At 34.9% G+C, this 19910-nt stretch overlaps 1 protein-coding gene across 4 annotated transcripts in view; it reads left to right on the top strand.

Moving 5' to 3' along the window:
• The window catches only part of MACROD2 (mono-ADP ribosylhydrolase 2), a 2172380-nt gene that overhangs the window by 1949323 nt on the left and 203147 nt on the right, over nt 1-19910 (top strand). For all 4 annotated transcript variants that reach the window (XM_074287830.1, XM_074287831.1, XM_074287829.1 and 1 more), the window contains exon 9: nt 2392-2473. In XM_074287830.1, coding sequence (XP_074143931.1) covers nt 2392-2473 — 82 coding nt within the window. The remainder of the gene's footprint in view (nt 1-2391; nt 2474-19910) is intronic.

Raw genomic sequence — 19910 nt, 5'->3', positions numbered from 1 at the left:
TTCTCTCCTCTTTCACTCTTCTTAACCCCTTGAGATCTCATTATTCCACTGAAACTAATTTTATTATAATTATCAACTATGTTTTAATGGCCAAATCAAATGGCCTTATCTTAGTCCTTATTCTCCTCAATATTTATGCAATAGTTGATACTTTTTTGATACTCCCAATATCTCTGGGTTTGTAGAACATTTCTGTTTCCTAATTCTATGTCTATTATTTTGCTTCTTCTTAGTCTCCTTTTCCATATCTTCCTCCAGATCATCCCTTCTAAAAATAGGGTAAACAGACATAGTATTTTGTCCTGTGACCTTTCCTCTTCTTACTACTTCATTGGGTGATTTCTTTAACTCCCCTGGGTTTAATTATCATCTCAATGCTGATCATTTTCAAATCCCCCAATCTTTTTCCAACCTCTGTGCTATACTTTCATCTCACATCTCAACTGGCTTTCAGATACTTTAAATTGGATGTCCAGTAGACACTAAATTCATTATGTTCAAAACAGAACATTATCCATTGTCTTTATAACCCTTTTCATCTCTTCCCACTAATTTCCCTGTTAGTTTTCCTTATCTCTCTCTCTCTCTCTCTCTCTCTCTCTCTCTCTCTCTCTCTCTCTCTCTCTCTCTCTCTCTCTCTGCCATTCTACAAAAAAGACACCATCTCTTGCCTCTAGTCATTTTCTCTATCTCCCATTCTTATAATATTCTCCCTCTTCATCCCCACTTACTAGTTCCCCTTGTTTCCTTATACTTCCAAATAAAATCTCACATTAAAAAAATCCCATCTTCTATGAGAATTTTTTTTTTGGCTAAGGAAATTGGGGTTAAGTGACTTGCCCAGGGTCACACAGCTGGGAAGTATTACGTGTCTGAATTCAAATTTGAACTCAGGTCCTCCTGACTTCAGGGCTGGTGCTGTATCTACTTTTCCATCTAGCTGCCCCAGAAACCTTTTAAAAAATTTCTCTTAATCCTAGCATCTTCCATTTTTAAAAATTATTTCTTATAGATCCTATATATAGTTTATTTAAATATCTTTGTTTGCATTCTATTTCCCCCATTAGTTTGTGAGCTCCTTGAGGGTAGGAAATATCTTTCACTTCTTTTTTATTTTCATTGTTTAAGCACAGTGCCTGGAGTATAGAAGGCACATAATTAATGTTTACTGTAGGAAGTACTCTTTAGTTTGGAGCAGCTTTAGTAGTCCACCTGAATACTGTGTCATTTATGATGACACTAGATTAGTACAAGGATTTTTGTGTCATTATCAATTCTGAGAGGTCCCAAGAGGAAGCTGACCTGAGAAAAAACTGAAGCGGCCTTTTGTGGGGTTGACCTGGGCCTAGAGTAGTTCTCATGATATTACTCCAAACTACCATGGAAGCTGGAGGCCTTTGCCAGCCTGGCTCTATATTCCATTATTTATATAGACAAAATGCTGGAACATCATATGCCTTTAATTAATTTCTTCCTGATATTTCTTGGGAGGAAGTTTTACTTGGTTTTCCTTTTGGGTTTTGGATGAATCATTTGGTTGATTATTAATGTCTGCTAGATAGTCTAAGACAGCATATAAAAGGCATGTTCTTTTGTCTTCAGAACACGAAATTGGGTCACAAATTCAAAAGCAGACACAGAAGCTATTCAGCGGGCAATGTCTCAGCAGCGAGGATTTTTTTCCCTCCTCAGAATTTTTCAAATAAATTCCTTTCACAATTGAAAATTGTATTTAAAAAGGGGTCTATGCAGATACTGTTTTAGTTTTACACTTGCATTTGTATTTTCAACTGGTATGTACCATATTGAAAGTTTTATTGACCTCATGTCCCTGTCATCTAATTAACTTTTATTTCTGTTGCCTTTCTGAGTGTATTAAGTTGAAAGCAAATGGCTTCATGTAAATTAAACTGCAGGAAAGCTTTTTAAGCTATTCTACAATACTAAGAGGTTCAGGAAATACATTTCTTCAACAAAGGCAAACTGAAAAAGCTCTTTGCTTACCCATTTACTTTATTGTTATCCTTCTAGACAACTATCATGTGATTCTTCTATCAAAGAAAAAGGCTACCTTCTCTGTCGGAATAATGTATCTCATTTTTAGCCTGTTCCAAGGTGACTTATTGACATTTGTTATTCTTTATTAGATTTGTGCAGCCTCTTTTCCTCAAAGAGCTCATGGTGCCATATACATTAACAGTAAACATTCAATTCAGATTAAATCATAAGTAGGAATGATATTATTATGTTAAAAAGAAATATAGCACAGAAAGAAACAAATGAACAACATAAACACTTTTAATTTGTTCATATCACAAGGTCATGTTTACCCAAAAAGTATCCAAATTTTGACATTAAGTTTTTATTGTGAAAATCTCTTATTTCTTATAGATGGACCGCATCATCTTTTGTGTCTTCTTGGAAGTTGACTTCAAAATTTTCAAGAAGAAAATGAGTGAATATTTCCCAATAGGTATGTGAAATAATTAATTTCTTTTGGCTTGTAAGTATTTAGAAACAAAAATTAGAAACTAAATAGACATGGAAATTTATCTCTATTTCTACCCCATTTTATTTCCTTAATATGATTCTTTTTTCCTTAAAACAATCACATACTTAGTTTCCATGTACCTTGATCACAAGCAGGTTATGTAGGCTTCCCCTACATCTTGTCAATTTCCCACTCTTTGGGACTATGTTCATCATTCTAGAGTGGTTCCATTTGGGGGGAACTCCTGGGAAAATTTCATGAAGTAGCACCCAGTGAGTCTTTCAGTGAGAACTCAGTACTTGGATTGTCCCTGGGTATGAGAATCACAGAGCGAGAGCGAGAGAGAGCGAGCGAGAGAGAGAGAGCGAGAGAGAGAGAGAGAGAGAGCGAGAGAGAGCGAGAGAGAGAGAGAGAGCGAGAGAGAGAGAGAGAGAGAGAGAGAGAGAGAGAGAGAGAGAGAGAGAGATGAGAGAGCGAGAGAGAGAGAGAGAGAGAGAGAGAGAGAGAGAGAGAGAGAGAGAGAGAGAAGAGAGAAAGAGACAGAGACAGAGACAGAGAAAGACAGGGAAAGAGAGAGAGAGAGAGAGAGAGAGAGAGAGAGAGAGAGAGAGAGAGAGGAGAGAGAGAGAGAGAGAGAGAGAGAAGCAGAGACAGAAATAGAGACAGGCTCAGAAAGAAAGAAAGAAAGAAAGAAAGAAAGAAAGAAAGAAAGAAAGAAAGAAAGAAAGAAAGAAAGAAAGAAAGAAAGAAAGAAAGAAAGAAAGAGAAAGGAAGGAAGGAAGGAAGGAAGGAAGGAAGGAAGGAAGGAAGGAAGGAAGGAAGGAAGGAAGGAAGGAAGGAGGGAAGGAGGGAAGGAGGGAAGGAGGGAAGGAGGGAAGGAGGGAAGGAAGGAAGGAAGGAAGAAAGGAAGAAAGAAAGAAAGAAAGAAATGAAGAAAAAGAAAGAAAGAAAGAAAGAAAGAAAAGAAAGAAAGAAAGAAAGAAAGAAAGAAAGAAAGAAAGAAAGAAAGAAAGAAAGAAAAGAAAGAAAGAAAGAAAGAAAGAAAGAAAGAAAGAAAGAAAGAAAGAAAGAAAGAAAGATGGGGAAAAAAGGAGGAGGGAGAAAGTAAAGGAGGGAAGAAAGAAAGGAAGGAAGGGAGGAAGGAAGGAAGGAAGGAGGAAAAAAGGAAGGAAAGGAGGGAGGCAGAGAGGGATGAGGGAGAAAATAGAAGGAACCAGTTTTTTTCTCAGAATACTTAAGGAAAAGTTAGTTTTTCATCTTCTGTCACACATCTATTTAAAATTTAAGAAAACCTTAGGGATATTAAAGAAAGCAGACTCTTGAGTAATTGATTTACTTTGACTGAATGTATCATTAGTTAGATTCTGTTTATTTCTATCAAGTTTTTTTTTTTTTTTCTCCAGGATTACTTTTCCTGCCTCTTAAATCTTTGGCTTGTTTAATGCCTTGTTATTTTTATTGCACTGTTAAAATAACATTGCACAAAGTGTCTTCATTAGAGGTGGTGAGAGCAGCTTCCAGGAAATTTCAAGCCAACTTGCACATTGTTGGTTCAGATTTTTCTGACAGCATCCTTTGGTGATTTACATTTCCATTAGAAGTGGCCTTTTATTTAATCGTGACTTTGGCAGGTGGGAGAGTGAATGAATGACTGCCTGAGCAGTCTTACCCCTCGTAAGCAGTCCATCACACTGAAACAGTAGAGTAGGAGGAAGTGCAAGGAGATTAGAAGAGATTAGAGAAAGATGTAGCAGTTCAGAGTATGCTCACAACTATCACTAAAGAGGCTCAATTTTTTGCTTCAAAACAAAAGAGGATCAAATTCTTCCAGCTAATTTGAAGCTGATTACTCCAATAAATTCCAATTTATTTATTGGGAAATGAAATACCTAAATGCACACAAATTGGGGAAAGAAGTTATTTCTTTAACCTGAAGAGAGTTACATTTCTTTAACTGTTTAAATTCATGATCACAAACATCTTGTGTACATGTAATGTGTCTTCTAAGTAAGTTTTTCTAAGAGACTAAATTCCTCAGAAAGAAAGTAAGCTCCTTGAGGACAATAACTTTTTTTTTTTAATGTTGGGTTTTTAAAATTGTTTCTCCAGTAATGATTATGTTTATATAACACACAATAAGTCCCTAATAATATTGAGTTGAATTGCAACATTTTATACTCAAAATGGTGGCTTTTGTTTTATTGTACCCTGGTAAAGCCACAGCTAAATACTCTAACCCTATAATTTGGTTTTCCTTCTGTAGGATTTCATGATTACATAACAAAGCTGTCTTGTCAGATTGTAGTAGAAATGGTGTTGTGTCTGATAGGAAACACAGAATTGTCAACAGATCTTTCAGTTTTTGGATTGGGATAATTTTGAATTTCTCTACCACATTTTCAAATGAAAACCAATGTGTTCTTTTTAACTTGTGAGAATTTTAAATAATTGGATACAGTTGAACAATTCATTCTTATAAATATCTACCCATCAAGATTATTTCCAATAGCTAGAGGCTAAATCTAATTCTGCCTTCAAGAATTTTTAAAATCCAACCCTTGAACCATATTAGAAGCCTTGAATTTATTAATAACAATGTAAACAAATTAGTAGTATATAAAACTTGCTATTATAATTGATTTTTAAAATGCATCTCATTATATGAGCTAGTGAAATTTTATTGAATTCATGCCACAATTGTATATCAGTGAATTAAGAATCAGTCACATAATGCTCATAAAATTATTCCATTGCATATTTATGTTAAGTATATATTACAATTAAGTGTCAAAAAACTCACAAAATTTGTTGAGTAGTTATTTAATATTGACACCAGTCATTTATAAATTCTAAATATGTGATATAAGACAAAGTAGACTTTTAATGGATTGATTGATTGCAAAAAACAGGTGTTATAAATTCAGTTCAAATAACATGAATTCCTGGATGATTTATAACTAAAACATCTTTGGTAAAATTAATTTACTAAAATAGCTCTTTTTTCTATTCTAATTAGAGTTTTTCTTCCTAATAGACTACTATAACTAGCAGTTTAAAAACAGACTGATTTTTAAAAGATTCTTATGATATCAAAAAGAAAAAATGAACATTTAAGTATATAAAACAAAAAGACATAAAAGGATTGTATGTGTGCTTCTGTTATGTAGTTTCTTTTTTAAAGTCATATTTTTGCACATATACATGCACAAATACTAAATTTAACAAAGTAGAACATTTTTGTTATAAGTTGAATTTTTCTGTTTGCTTACATTTTATTATTTTTTTGATGTTGATGCTCGTTTCTTTCTTTTTTTGGTAAATGTCTCACTGTCAATTGGGTCACTACTTTTCCTCATCCTCCTTGAAAGCTCTCTTTTATAAAGGCCACAATAAATATAGCCATGCAAAACAGTTCTACACACTTGTTGTATCTGAAAATGCACATCCAATTCTTTCCCTCCAGTCAATCATCTCTTCACCAAGAAGTTGGTTAGATGCTTCCTCATCAGCCTTTTCTGAAGTTATGATTAACCATTGTATTGATTTGCAATTTCAGATTGTTGCCCCTATATCTTAGTAGTTGCATGTAAAATTTTTTCTTGTTTCTGCTCATTTCACTATGGATCAATTATGCAAGTATTTTCCCCAAAAATTCCTTTAAATTCACCTTTTTTTTTTACATTGTTATATCTCATTACTGCGATAAGCCATAGTTTGTTCAGCAATTCCCTTAACTGATCGAAACTTACATTTTTCCTATTACTTTGCTATTATTAAAAGTGCTAGGAATATTTATGTATATTTGCATTCTTTCTTGGTGTCTTTGATGTCTTTCAGTTACATCACTGGGTCAAAGTGCATGCACTTTAGTGATTGTTAAAAGTATTTTTTCCAAATTCATTCATTCATTCAACATTTATTAAATACTCAATAATGGGGCAGTTAGATAGCACTGTGGATGTAGTGCTAATCCTGGAGTCAGGAAGACCTGAATTCAAATTCAGCCTTAGACACTTAGTAGCTATATGACCCTGGGCATCACTTAAATTAAGCTTGTTTTCTTTAGTTTTCTCCTCTGTAAAATGACTGGAAGAAGGAAATGGCAAATCATACCAGTAATTTTTGCAAGCAAACTCCAAAAGAACTCATGACTAATCAAATTAAACAAAAACAATGCATGCATACATTATGTTTACTCCCAGAGGATGTAATCTTGAGAGCTGAAACTAATTTCTCAGGGCAACTAGATGACATAGTTAACAGAGTTCTGGGCCTAAGGAAAACTCATCTTTAGAAGATATAATCTTGTCCAGGATACTTATTAGTTATGTGACCCTGGGCAAGCTACTTTACTCTCTTTGTCTCAGTTTCCTAATCTGTAAAATGAATTGGAGAAAAAAAAATGACTAACTACTGCAATGTTTTTGTCAAGAAAGAGTCTTGAAGAGTCTGCCACAACTGAAAACAACTCAAAAACAACTCTACTGTGTTAGGTATTTAGAGTAAAACAAAGCAAATAAAACATGCAACTTCTGGAGGTCACAGTTCAGTTTGGAGGATAAATCAAGCTCACAATTTAAAAAAATATAAATGAGAAAGAGAGAGACAGACAGAGGCAGAGAGACAGAAACAGAGAGAGAAACAAAGAAAGACAGAAAGAGAAACAGAGAGAGAAAAAATGAGACACGGGAGAGAGAGATACAGAGAAAGAGGGAGAGAAACAGAGAGAGAGAGAGACAAAGAGAGACAGCACAAAATGCTGTAACCTTGGATAAAGGAAAAATTAGTTTAGATTAGGAAAAATTTCATAGGGTAATCATTTGATGAGGTAGACTTTGGTAACAGTGTGACACAGTAGCCAAGAAATCTTAGATTACCCAAGCTAAAAGAGGTCTAATATTCAGAATAAAGGGATTGATTGATCTCTTGTACTGTATCTTGTTGAGACCAGATATGGAGTATTATATTCAATTCTGAGTGTAATAATTTAAGAAAGACGTTGATGAGCTAGAAAGCATCAAACATAAGGCAACTAGAATGCTGAGAGACCTAGATAAAAAACCCAGCATCTGTTGATGTAATTGAGAACTTTTAGTATGAGAAGAGAAGCTTCAAGGAAAGGGAATTTATGAGAGTATCCTTGAAGTAGTTGAAGGGCTATTGTGTGAAATAAAGCTAGGACCTGTTCTTCTTGGCTCCAGAAGAGGGAACTGGGAACACTGATTAGAAGCCATAGAGAAGTAGGTTTTGGCTTACTATATAAGGAAAAACTACCGGATCTGTCCAAAACTGGAATAATCATCTTTAGAAAGTAATGGAAATCTTAATGCTGCTTTCAAGAAATGTTTGGATGACTATTTACTTGTAGGTGATTTGGTAGAGAGACTTTAGGCTCAGATATAAGATGATTTATATGTCCTTAGAGTTACCTTCCAAATCATTCATAAATTTAGTTATTGTCTACCATGCACAGGACACATAAAGACGGAAATGATGCAGACTCTACCCTCAGAAAGCTTGTGTTCCACTTTCTACTATTTTACTGAGGAAAAGCAAAATGCATATACACATACACCCACACACTCTCTTTATATATATATATATATATACACATACATACATATGGATTACATATACAATTCATATATACACAAATTATAAAGTAATTTCAGGGAAGATAAACACTAATATTTAAGATTATTCTTAAAAAGCCTCTTTTGGGGATGTGGCACTTGTGCTGAACTTTGAAGGGATATACTATTAACAAGAGACAGAGATAAGGAAGAAGTACATTTTAGGTAAAAGTAGACTGTACAAAGGTATGAAATACAAATATGTCGTGTATGTAAGGGAGAGAAATACAAAATGAGAATGGAATGACAATTTGAAGTCCATAACTATGCATAGAGATTGTTGACTTTAGAGTCAGATAAGAAGAGTGCTTTGAAAGTCAAAGAATTTTTTCCCCCAAGAGTCAATAGAGAGCTGTCAAAACTTTTTGAGCTGAGGAATGACGGGGTCAGACCTGTTCCTTACAAAGCTCTTTGGAAGCTAAATGGAAGATGGACTGAAAAATACAGACATTGTAAAGAGGGAGGCCAATATAGAGGCTGTTATAAAATTTTACATGAAAGGTAAAGAGAGCCAAACTAGTGTCTCTACGTGATTGGATAAAAGGAATGAATATGCAATGTATTGTGGAGATGAAATAATGAGGTCTATTTTGGATGAATTGAGTTTGACACACCGATGGGACATTCAGAAAATATCCATCAGGCAACTGGTGATAAGAGATTGGAACTCAAGAGAAATGTGGGCTGTAGTTTTGTAAGTTACCTTCATAGAAATAACTGAACTCGTAAAAATGGATAAAATTCATAAAAGAGAAGGAATAAGGAAAGAAAAGAGCTAAGACAGGATATTGAAGGACATTCACATTCTCACATTTCTCTAAATGTCTGACATCGTATATAGCCTGAATGAAGCTGCAGGAAATGAGAGTGAGAAGTAGTGGCCAGATAGGTTGCTGTTTGCCCTTTGTTGTTTAAGAGGACCGGGTCTCTAGGAGGAGAAAGTGGTTAAATACAAAAAACTGTGGAGAAGTCAAGAAAGGACTGGGGAAAGGAACATCAAAGTTTGCTAACTTAAATTCTGTGGTTCTGTGTTAGATGGATAAGATGTCAAAAATCAGAGCTTAGGGGAAAACAATTCCAGGAATAAGAAACAGCAGGATTACAGATATGTATGTATGAAATGAGACTGTTCACATTATAATATAGGGTTCTTCAAGTCTTTTAGTGACTTGCTTCTACTAAAAGACTTGAAGAACCTTATTTCATAATGTGAACACTCTTTTAGCCTGTTTGTGTCTGTGTATATATGTGTTTTTCTGTCTGTCTTTGTGTCTATCTGTCTCTCCTTCCCTCTCTCCCTTCCTCTCTTTTACCCTCCTCCTCCTCCTCCTCCTCCTCCTCCTCCTCCTCCTCCCCCCCCCCCCTCTCTCTCTCTCTCTCTCTCTCTCTCTCTCTCTCTCTCTCTCTCTCTCTCTCTCTCTCTCTCTCTCTCTCTCTCTCTTTCTCTCTCTCTCTCCTCTCTCTCCATTATATTTGTCCTAATCTAACTTTCTTGTTTATTTTAAATTTCCATTATCTAATCTAACCTTGGTTATCCAAGGACAACTTTCCTTGGATCTTTTCTCTTTTTCTTCTCTCTCTTCCTCCCTCCCTCCCCTCATAGTAACCTCATAGTACCCCCTTTCTCAGAAGGTTTTCTGATAAAGGCAAAATGAAATTTTATCATTGACTTTTCATGCCCAATTCTATCACCTTCTTTGAGTTCAAGAAATACCATTATGTGCATGCAGAGAGACAGATGGATATGGTAAAACTAGAAGGCAAGACCATATTGCTGTGAAAAGCTACTAAAAAGTGCCTGTCATAAGAGGAGGGTATTAATGTAGAAGGAAAGAAAATAGCAGAACTGATTTTTGCAAAGAGTTCCCTATCTTCTTGTGGGGTAAAGCATTTTTTATTTTCTACTTACAGATACATTATGTGGAAGTGCAGTTTGACAGCTTTATGAAATTACCCTATACTTTAGTTTCAAATAATTTATAGTTACAGAGTATCACTATATGGCCTCCAGCAAATAATATTTGTATTATTCAACTCAGAAATTCGTTTGTTCTTCACATAAAGGGAGCATGTCATCCTGTATGTTGGATCTGTTGCCTGTAGTTTTCAGTAGAATATAAAAAACAGGAGAATTCATTGCTTGGAATATGAAAGTCATTTTAGGATTTTCATCTGAGCTTTCACAGTGAAAGTTTAGGACATTTATTTTTGCACCCTGCTCCTTTAACAATATGAAATTTATGGTCATAGTCATCTATCATAGGTTTATAGTGATGTAAGTAATTTCTAGAGGTCCTTCAAACAGTTCTCCTTATAAAGAGTCAACATTTAAATTTTTTTTCTCCATCCATTAACATACCTGAACTCAGATCCACTCACTGTCCTGAGACCCCTTTCTGTTCTGGTTAGACCTACCTAAGGGTCTCTGACCAAAATAGTGTTATTCCTCTTCTTTAGTTAATTCTATTTGTCCTAATCTAGGACCCTAATCTAACTTTCTTGTTTATTTGAAATTTGTACTTTTGTCTATTCTAATCTTGGTTATCCAAGGACATCTTTCCTTGGATCCTGTTTTTCATATTTTTTACCTCTAATAATGACCAGTCCCTTAGTTCCTCTATTTTGGCTTTCTAGATTTTTGATCTCATGCCTATTATAAGAAATTACCCACCTGATTTTCTCTGACCCCTGGTAAAATGTTTGGCTCTTTCCATCCTAGCACCCACTTGGTATTACAATTTGTAGTTCTAACTGAGATGTAAAAATCATTTATATATGTGGGTATCTACATATATATATATATATATATGTGTGTATACACCCACCTATATGCAGATATATATATATATATATATACACACACATGTACATACATATATGTGTGTATATACTCTTACCCCTATATTTGTACATTTGTGTAAACAACCTATCCCCCACATATGTGTATATATTTATATGTGTATATACAAACATATAAACAGAAATCCATATATATGTATATATGTGGGAGTCTGTGTATACATACACACTTGTATATAGAGATACACACATATATAGTATGCTTATAAATGTTTAACAACTAGCCCTCCAAAAAGGTAACCAATACATTTTCACATTTAATCTGCACTATTAGCTTTTATCCATTCCTTTAAATGCTACTATCAATAAAACAACAAATCAAAGCTTGATTCATAGTGTCTGCTGACTTTTGATATATATTAATGGTCATGCTGAATGAAAAATTTAACAATCAGCTCTAATTGAACCAGTACAAGTTGACTCCAGCACAATTCTGCCTGATAAATATTCCAAGGAGTAAAAAAAAAAAATTAACATGTAGGATACTAAAGAACAAAATTCATAAACTAGTCTCACTTTACACATTGAATAAGCTAATTTTTTTGCAAGCCCAGAGATTATACACTAATTTTTAAGGACTATTGATACATGATATTGCTTTGGAATCTAATAAATATGCTTAAATTTCAAGAATCTTGAATTTCATACTAGAGCGCCAAGCTTAGTCAATACTTTCACACAGAAACATCTGTGATTGAATAATAAAGCATTAATTAAACAAACTGGCATTTACCTTTTAGAATTAAAAAAAAATAAATATATGAATTCCCCAAATGATCTTCCCCACTGGGAAATTAGCATAACTTATTCACTGCCTGGAGGATATTACTGATGGTTGTTCTTTTCCAGAATTTTAGAATAAGAAAGCTTAATAAAATAGGAACATACTAAATTCCAGAATGGAGTTGCTCATTCCCAAACTAAGTCACATTCGTAGGGAATATTAGCAATAGAACTTGTTTCTCATACATTTGAGAGGTGTAGTGGAGATACATTCAAGGAAACATGGAAACTGAATCTAGGGAAATGAAGAAGGGTTGAAAAAGATTCTGAGGTTGCAAATCTGAGTGTAAACAAAGATGGAGGTACCCACAATAGAAACAGATGAAAAAGTCTATGAAGAATGTATCCTAGTGTGACAAGATTATATATTTAAACTTCCATAGACTTGTGATGGAAAATGCTAACCATAATCCAGAAAGATTATGATGACTGAATATAGATGGAAGCATAGCATTTTCACCTATTTTGGTTGTTTGCTTTCTTGCTTTTTCTTTCTTGTGGTTTTCTCCCTTTTAATTTGATTTTTCTTGTACAATATAACAAAATATGGAAATATATTTAAAATGATTGCTTATTTAATCTATATCAGATTGCCTCCTCTCTTGGGGAGAGAGGAGATGAGAGGAGGGAAGAAGAAATATTTGGGACACAAAGTCTTATGAAACTGAATATTAAAAACTATCTTTGCATGTATTTGGAAAAATAAAATATTGAGAAAAACGTTTGCCTTTGTTAGGTGGAAGTTTAAGAAAAAAAAGAAGGGATCTTAGAAATCATCTTAGCTTATCTGTTAGGTAAGATTTTATCTGTTAAAAAATAAGGAAACTGATGCCTACAGAGATTATATAGCTTGTCCAAGATCACACAAGTAGTAATTGACATAGCCAAAATTTGTAGTCTGGTCCATTGATTCCAAATCCAACATTCTTTCCTCTATAACACTGTCTTGCATCTTGATGACATAATCCAAACTAATTCAATCGATAGAGAAATATTTGATTATTTCAATGAACATATTGACTCATGGGATAATTGAGAAAAACATATTGGCAAATATGATTTGGAAGTGAGAAATGAAAGAGTCCAAAGACATGTATACTGTTCAGATGAATCATGCTTGTGTGCCTTGAATATTTTATTTTAGAAGGGAAATCAATAAACCAAAAGGCCTTTATGAAGTGTCTGCTTGTGACATGTACATCAGCCAAAACAAAGGTAAAATGCCTCCCCTCAGGTCAAGTCAACAAGCATTTGCCGAGTGCCTCTCCTATGTGACAAGCATTGTGCTAAACACCAGGAATATAAAGAAAAGAAAAAAAAACAGCCCTTGTATTCAAAGAACTCCCAGTCTAATGAGGGAAACAGCATACAAACAACTCCATACAAGCAAGAAATATACAGGATAAAGGAGGAAGGAGGATGAAGGAAGCTAGAAGATGGAGGTGAAAAGATAATTCCAGGCATCAGGGATAGTCAGTAATGATGTTCAGATTTGGGAGATTGAATGTCTTGTATGAATAATAAGAAGGAAGCCAAAATTATTGAATTGTAGAGTATTTGGATGATACTAGAAGTCTAGAAAAATAAAAAGGGGTAGTTGACATTATATTCTTGGAATGACTTGTATGTATATGAGTTTTAGTGTCCAGGGGTATGTGCATCTGGACCCCATCTCTTCTCTCTTTTCTCTCCATAGGCTTCTTCAGTCACTCAAACCTATACTTATACTGACAGGTAGTTTTTTTCTTGTTTTGTTTTGCTTTGTTTTCTTTGAATAGGATAGAGCACATGGCTACAATTGGTTTTTAGGATTCTGAAACAGAGATGCATGCTTATAATAGCAGCTCCTGGATTCCCACTGTTATGATTCCCACTTAAGCAAATCAAACAAGATATCACTATTAACTTTTGGCAATGAAACATTTATTAAATGCAATACATAACAAAATAGTCACCATAATTTAGTTCACATATAAATCTTGCACAAGCTTTCCAATACATTCCAGTTTCCATGGGGAAAAGTGAGCATAAGTTTACAAAACTTAACAGGGAGCACATGATTCCCAAAATTCCCAAAGCTTATCTCCAGACTATAGACTTCCCTGTGCTTCCTCTGCTTAGGGAACAATGTGCATCACAAATCACTTGTTGGATGCAGCTGCCTCTTCACTGGGTGCGCTATTTGAAAACCTTGGTTAGGTTCTGAAGCTATTTAATAGTCTTAGCAAAAGTAGTTTTGCTAGTCCTGGGTACCTTAGAACTATTAAGATATGATTTACTGGCTGTACTTAAGTAGTTTACTCCTCCTAGAACAGAATTAGCAAAAGGCAAGACTGACAAGCCTCTCCTTTCCTCAACCTACTCTGTTAAGCAACAGGGGATTTTTCTTCCCCCAATGAGCTAAGCTCTTAGAAAAAGCCTGTCTTCTTCCAGTAAACTCAGGATTAGGATAGCTCTAAGCCCATCTAAGCTTTCAATCTTGCTGCTTTTCTACAGGACAGATACTTATCAGGACTCAACTAGGTTAGGTTCGTTTAAAGCATCAGACAGTCGCAATTCTGAGTCTTGCACTCAGCTAGACCTGCCTCAGCTTGTCTCCTTTCAAGAAGCAAGTGGGAAATCTTTTCCTTGCTTTTATGTTTTTCCTTGGCTTCTATCTCAGATTTGCTTTTTTTGATATCCTGCATCTTCTTTTTCAGTTTATCTTCTGACTCAAAGCAAGTTCTCCTTGTATGAGGTAACTAATCTCTTTCTTAGAGTGAGAAACCAAAATTCACATTTCTGTCACACATGCTACAAAAAGACAGTATACAATCACAACAACAAAAAGTTGTGATTATCACGATTTCCGTTATCAATCTCAAAGTTCCCACAATATTCATGTGTAAATTAGTTCCTGAGAAGTAAAACACTTTGCCTTCAGCCTAGGTGTCATAAAGGCAATTATGTGGCATAATATTTAGAATGGTGGGCATGCAGTCTAGAATAATGGGGTTCAAACCCTTCCACAGACCTTTGCTAGCTGTTTGACCTTGGCACATGACTGAATCTCTGTCTTCTTCAGTTTCCTCATGTATAAAATAGGGTTGCTAGTAAAATCCACCCTAGCATTGTTATGAGAATGAGATATTTGTGAACCTTAAAGCAACACACAAACACACAATTTATAAAAACAGACATTTAAGTTTGTTTTGTTTTGGATGAGAAGGAGGGTACTGGAATGAAGTGCTTGAGCTGTTGTTGCTCTTGATGATACCATGGCATGCAAGTGAATTTCATTTAAGTTAGGGAGGACTGAGCAAGGTCACCTGCCTCCCTTTTCCCTCTAGATCCATCAAAGCCCAGTAAAGATCAGAATGACTTGAGATGTCAAGGAGTCTAGGAGGCAGGTGGTCATTTTCAGGCTTGGTGATGGAGAAAGGAACAGCAAGACCAGATAGCTAAAGTAGATTGTCTAAAAGGGAATAATGTAAAATGAGGCTGGAAAGGTAAGATAACGAACTTCAAATACCAGAAAAAGTGATTTGTACTATATCTTAGAAGCAGTAACGAGTCCCAGAAATTTATTAAACAAGATAAGGACATGTCAGACCTATGTTTTATGAAAAACATTATGATCACTATATAAAGAATAGATTGGGGGATGGATACAAGGCAAGTAGACTAATTAAGAAGCTATGCTAATAATCCAGATAAGAAATAATGAGGATCTGAATATAATCTGTATAATCTATGTGAGTAGAAAGAAGATAGAAGATTCAGCACATAGTGAGCACCAAGTGACAGTACAAAAATGAAGTTAATTCCATGCTTGTTGAGCGGAACACCATCATTCCACGGAATGGGGAGGACAATGTTGCTTAACTAAAGTTCTTATGTTGGTATTTGGACAGTTAGAATGACTCTATTATTAGGTTTGGGAGTTGAGACACAATATTGGGAAATAGGGAATCAGTACAGGACACTGAGTATGAAACTTGGTGAAAGTGATTTATTACCAAGGTATCAATGGGAAGATCCTACAGACTTTTAATTCTACCACCAGATCCACATTGTATTGAATCTGTTGATTCTTTGAATTACTTATGTCATAGAAATCCCTTCTCTTTTTTGTGGGACAAATGTAATGTAAATGTAATTTGTGGGAACAAATAGAGAATTATTAATATGGATAACTATTTGAAGGCAGAATATCTATTTGATATAAAAACTAGACAGAACTCCCATAATAGACAAATAGAAAGGAAAGTAATATTAACAAACAAATATTAAAAACTAAAGAGAAGGCAGGTTGTTAGCAGTTGGGTGTCATTTCCTAGATTCACTAAATTTAAAGAGCTTGCAATATTATATATTAAAATCTTTATATGATAATTCTTGATTTAGGAATTTTTGTCCTTTTTTTTTAATAGAGGATAGGTAGAGCTGTAATATGCTAAAAAAGGAGAATTCTTCACAAAGATAGAATCCAAAAGAAAGTCATTTAAATATGACTATAAGTCTGAGAATGCAGTCTAATTGAAAATGGAGGCTTTTTTGTTTTAATTGCCTTGAAGATTTTTAAGCACAGCAAATCCCGTTTCAGTATATCAGGTTTTTAACACATTAGAGACCAAAGGAAAACTGCCTATTTGGCCCAAATAGCACATTTTCCCCAATGGTTAGTTTATCAAAGGCATCATACAAGTAATAAGAAATTTCAAATTTTTAATTGTTTGCTGGAATTCTAAGCACCTGAGTTTATTCAGTACATATATTTCATAGTATGTCTCTAATTGTATAAAACATCCCTTCTCAAGTGTGTTGGAAAGAGATGAATGTCACCTTAGGAAATGAGAGCTAACTCTTTCTACTAGATAGATAGAAGGCATTTTGCCTTCAATGAAAATCTAGTTGCATATTGCTGTAACCAAGCAACATGCTAACAGAAACCAAGCAATCTATTGATATATACCAGTTTGGCTTTACAGTCAGGTTTGAGTGTATAGGACACATAGAAAATACTGACAAATGCCAAGAAAAAAAAAGCAAGACTGGTTGCAAAGAGTTTGATCTCATTAAGGAATTTTTGATAAACATAGACAATACAAAATGAGGCAGCTAGGACCAAGTATGTTCTCTGCTGTTTCTTCCATGATCCCGACCATATGCATTAAGAATCAGATAAATTTTGTATGCAGGCTAATTTTATTTTAAGGTTGGAAAGATCAGAGCTTTAATTAGGAAATGTTCATAAATGAACCTGCCAACCAAAGAAACAAGAAGAGCAATCAGCACTAAGAGGATATAGGGCTATTACATTAATAATATTCAAGAATGTTAATAAAATGCCAGTTTAGCAGATGAGTGAGGAAGAAAAGATTTTTATAATGAACTCTTCTCTCTAGTCTTTTTCTTTCTATCTCTGTGGCCACTCTTGCCTACAAATTGGCTTCATTTCAAGGCCTTATTTATGCTTGGAAATAAGGCTTGAGTCTATATGACGAACTATACTGCAAAATTTAGGCAAGACCTGATAGCTATTATTTGGTAAGAGGAAAGCTGTCATTCCCCAATCAAGGAGAGATGGAACAAAGGAAAGTAGCCTGGAAGAATAGAAAGGAAGTGGAAAGATGAGAAGAAATTAGGAAAATATAGAAAGAGTTAAAAAGTTACTAAGAACATAGAAAGAAATCACAGATGATTTAAACAGACACATCTGAATAGAGAAATATGAAAAACTAAAGAGAAGGCAGGTTGTCAGCAGTTGGGTGTCATTCCCTAGATTCACTAAGTTCTTGTAAAGAACATGCTGGACTTGGAGTCAAATCTCACTTCCAGTACTTGTTTCCATCACTGCTGTTATTGTAAGACTGTGTAGAATATGAGAATACTAGGAATCTGAGTTGGAAGGGACTGAGACCATTTAGTAGAATTCTTATTTTACAATGAGGAAGCTGGGGCCCAGAGAAGTAAATTTCCCAAGCCCATAGGATCAAGAATACTTGATTTCATTAGGGACAGAATTCTATTCTTTTGTATAAATCACAATCCACCCATACCTTCTCATTCTGTGATTCTTGACCATATCTTTCCTTCCATTCCTCTTTGTTACCATTCCTAGTTTCTTTTGAAGTTCATTTCAATACCACATCCTATTTGAAGCCTTCACCAATCAGCCTAGCTGCAAGTTTCTCCCTCCTTATCCCATGAACAACTTGTAATTCTTCCATAAGTATTTTGAATATATTTATGTCTCCAGGTGGAATGTCAGCTCCTTGGGGACAGGAACTATGTCATTTTTATCTTTGTATTCCTAGTGCCTGGAAAATGGTAGATGTTTCCTAAATGCTTGAGTGTGGTTTCAATGGATCAATTTACCCAACATGCTAAAATCCTTCCTCTGCTTCAGTAGAATTTTATTGGATACCAGGCAATCCATCTGTTAACCCTCATTCTCATTAAATGACTAGTCTACTTCCTTTTTCCTCTTCATAGACATCAAGAAATCCTTGATGATGTTATTTATGTCATGCGCATTCATTATAGGTAATATACTACAGTTTACATACACCCACCAAACACCTTTCTATTTCTCTTTGGGTCACCTATGAAGTTTATTGTTCTGAGAATGGGGAATTCAAGGAATTCTACCCATGGGACATTATTTTGGAGTAGACAGGTTTTAAAATGATGAGTTTCTATAGCAGAAAGCAGCATAAGTCATTGAAAGCATTATATTTTGAGAGTAAAACATCAAAATGGGTCAGAAAGCATGGGTTCTATCCATAGAGCATACAAATAAAGTGAACTCACACTTAGGCTCAAGGAATGACATGTATACTGGCTTGACTTTACTAAACTGGGCATCTGCCATAAGTAAAAGAAAAAATTATGGGGGAGGAGAGTGAAATTCTAAAGAAACAGCAGAAGGAAGAGAAGAAGGAGACTGACTTGCATAGCGTTCCAAGCCATGAACATTTTTTTTTATCAATGAAGTTTATAAAATAGAACCAGAAGGATTCTACAGATGCTTATGTTGGTTAAGGGCCAGCTGGTACCAACCTGTTGTGGTTGGTTATTTTCTGAAGTCCTACCAAGTACATTGGACAGGGGTAATTTCGCTGCTGCTTCTAGTTTCGGGTAATCAGATCTTCATTTTTGTGATTTTGTATTTTCTGCAAGATTTTACTGGAGTTAATAATTTCTCCTTCCTCATTGGTGTTTTAATTTAGCCAAGTTCCACAGAAGGAATGTCTACTTATTTATGTGTGAATGTGTTGGAAGGGTAAGGAATGTTCAAAGAAAGCTACAAAAACCCCTGTTTTTTCTGATATCTGTCCACTTTATGCAAATGCAAATCATCTCTAGGGAGGTTGTGACAAATTATTGCAAAGAGAAGAATCATTGATGCAATCTCTTCTAAAAAATGAAGCCTCAGAGAGACATCTTGACATCCAAATGAAATAAAAGCAGTACACAGTCTTTGCTTTTAGCAGAAATGGGATCTAAATAATTGTTCTGCCCTACAGTCACACACACATGGCAATGTAGAAACTAATGAAACCTTGACAGAGGAATTCTGTGAGTTTTCCTGGAGGCCACCTGTTGTTCTCTTGAGAGAAGGGGATTGGAGGACAGGCTGTCATAGCATTACAAGCAGATTCATGGTCACTTTCCTCCTGATCAGACTATAAGTCTATCCATGAAGTCAGGGAGACCTGGCTTAGAATATCGCTTCTGATATTTAATAGCTGTGTGGCCAAGAACGTGTCACTTATCTCTTTTGAGCTTACTTTATTAATCAATAAAATGGGCATTATAAAACTTGTCATTATTCACAGGACTATTGTGAGGGTCAAATAAGCTAAGGTTTGTAAAGCATTTTGCAAATATTAAAATGCTTAATAAATGTCACTGATTTTATCCTTGTTGCTGCTGTCACGGCTGTTATTCAGCCTACCATAGGGATTGGCCAACAATGCAAAGAAAACTATTTGTATAATAGCACTTCCCTCTTAAGGATCTTGTGGGTATAAAATGGTATAATATTTACAAAGTGTTTAGTTTAGCACAGTGTCTGATACATAGTAGGTAGGTAGGTGCTTAATAAATGTCCCTTCCCCTACAGCATCTTAGGGTATTCGAGCCTCTTGACAGCCCAT

The sequence above is a fragment of the Sminthopsis crassicaudata genome, chromosome 2 (assembly GCF_048593235.1).
Source record: "Sminthopsis crassicaudata isolate SCR6 chromosome 2, ASM4859323v1, whole genome shotgun sequence".
Lineage (NCBI taxonomy): Eukaryota > Metazoa > Chordata > Mammalia > Dasyuromorphia > Dasyuridae > Sminthopsis > Sminthopsis crassicaudata.
The sequence above is the reverse complement of the archived record's forward strand: the minus strand, read 5'-3'. Positions and strand labels throughout refer to the sequence as shown.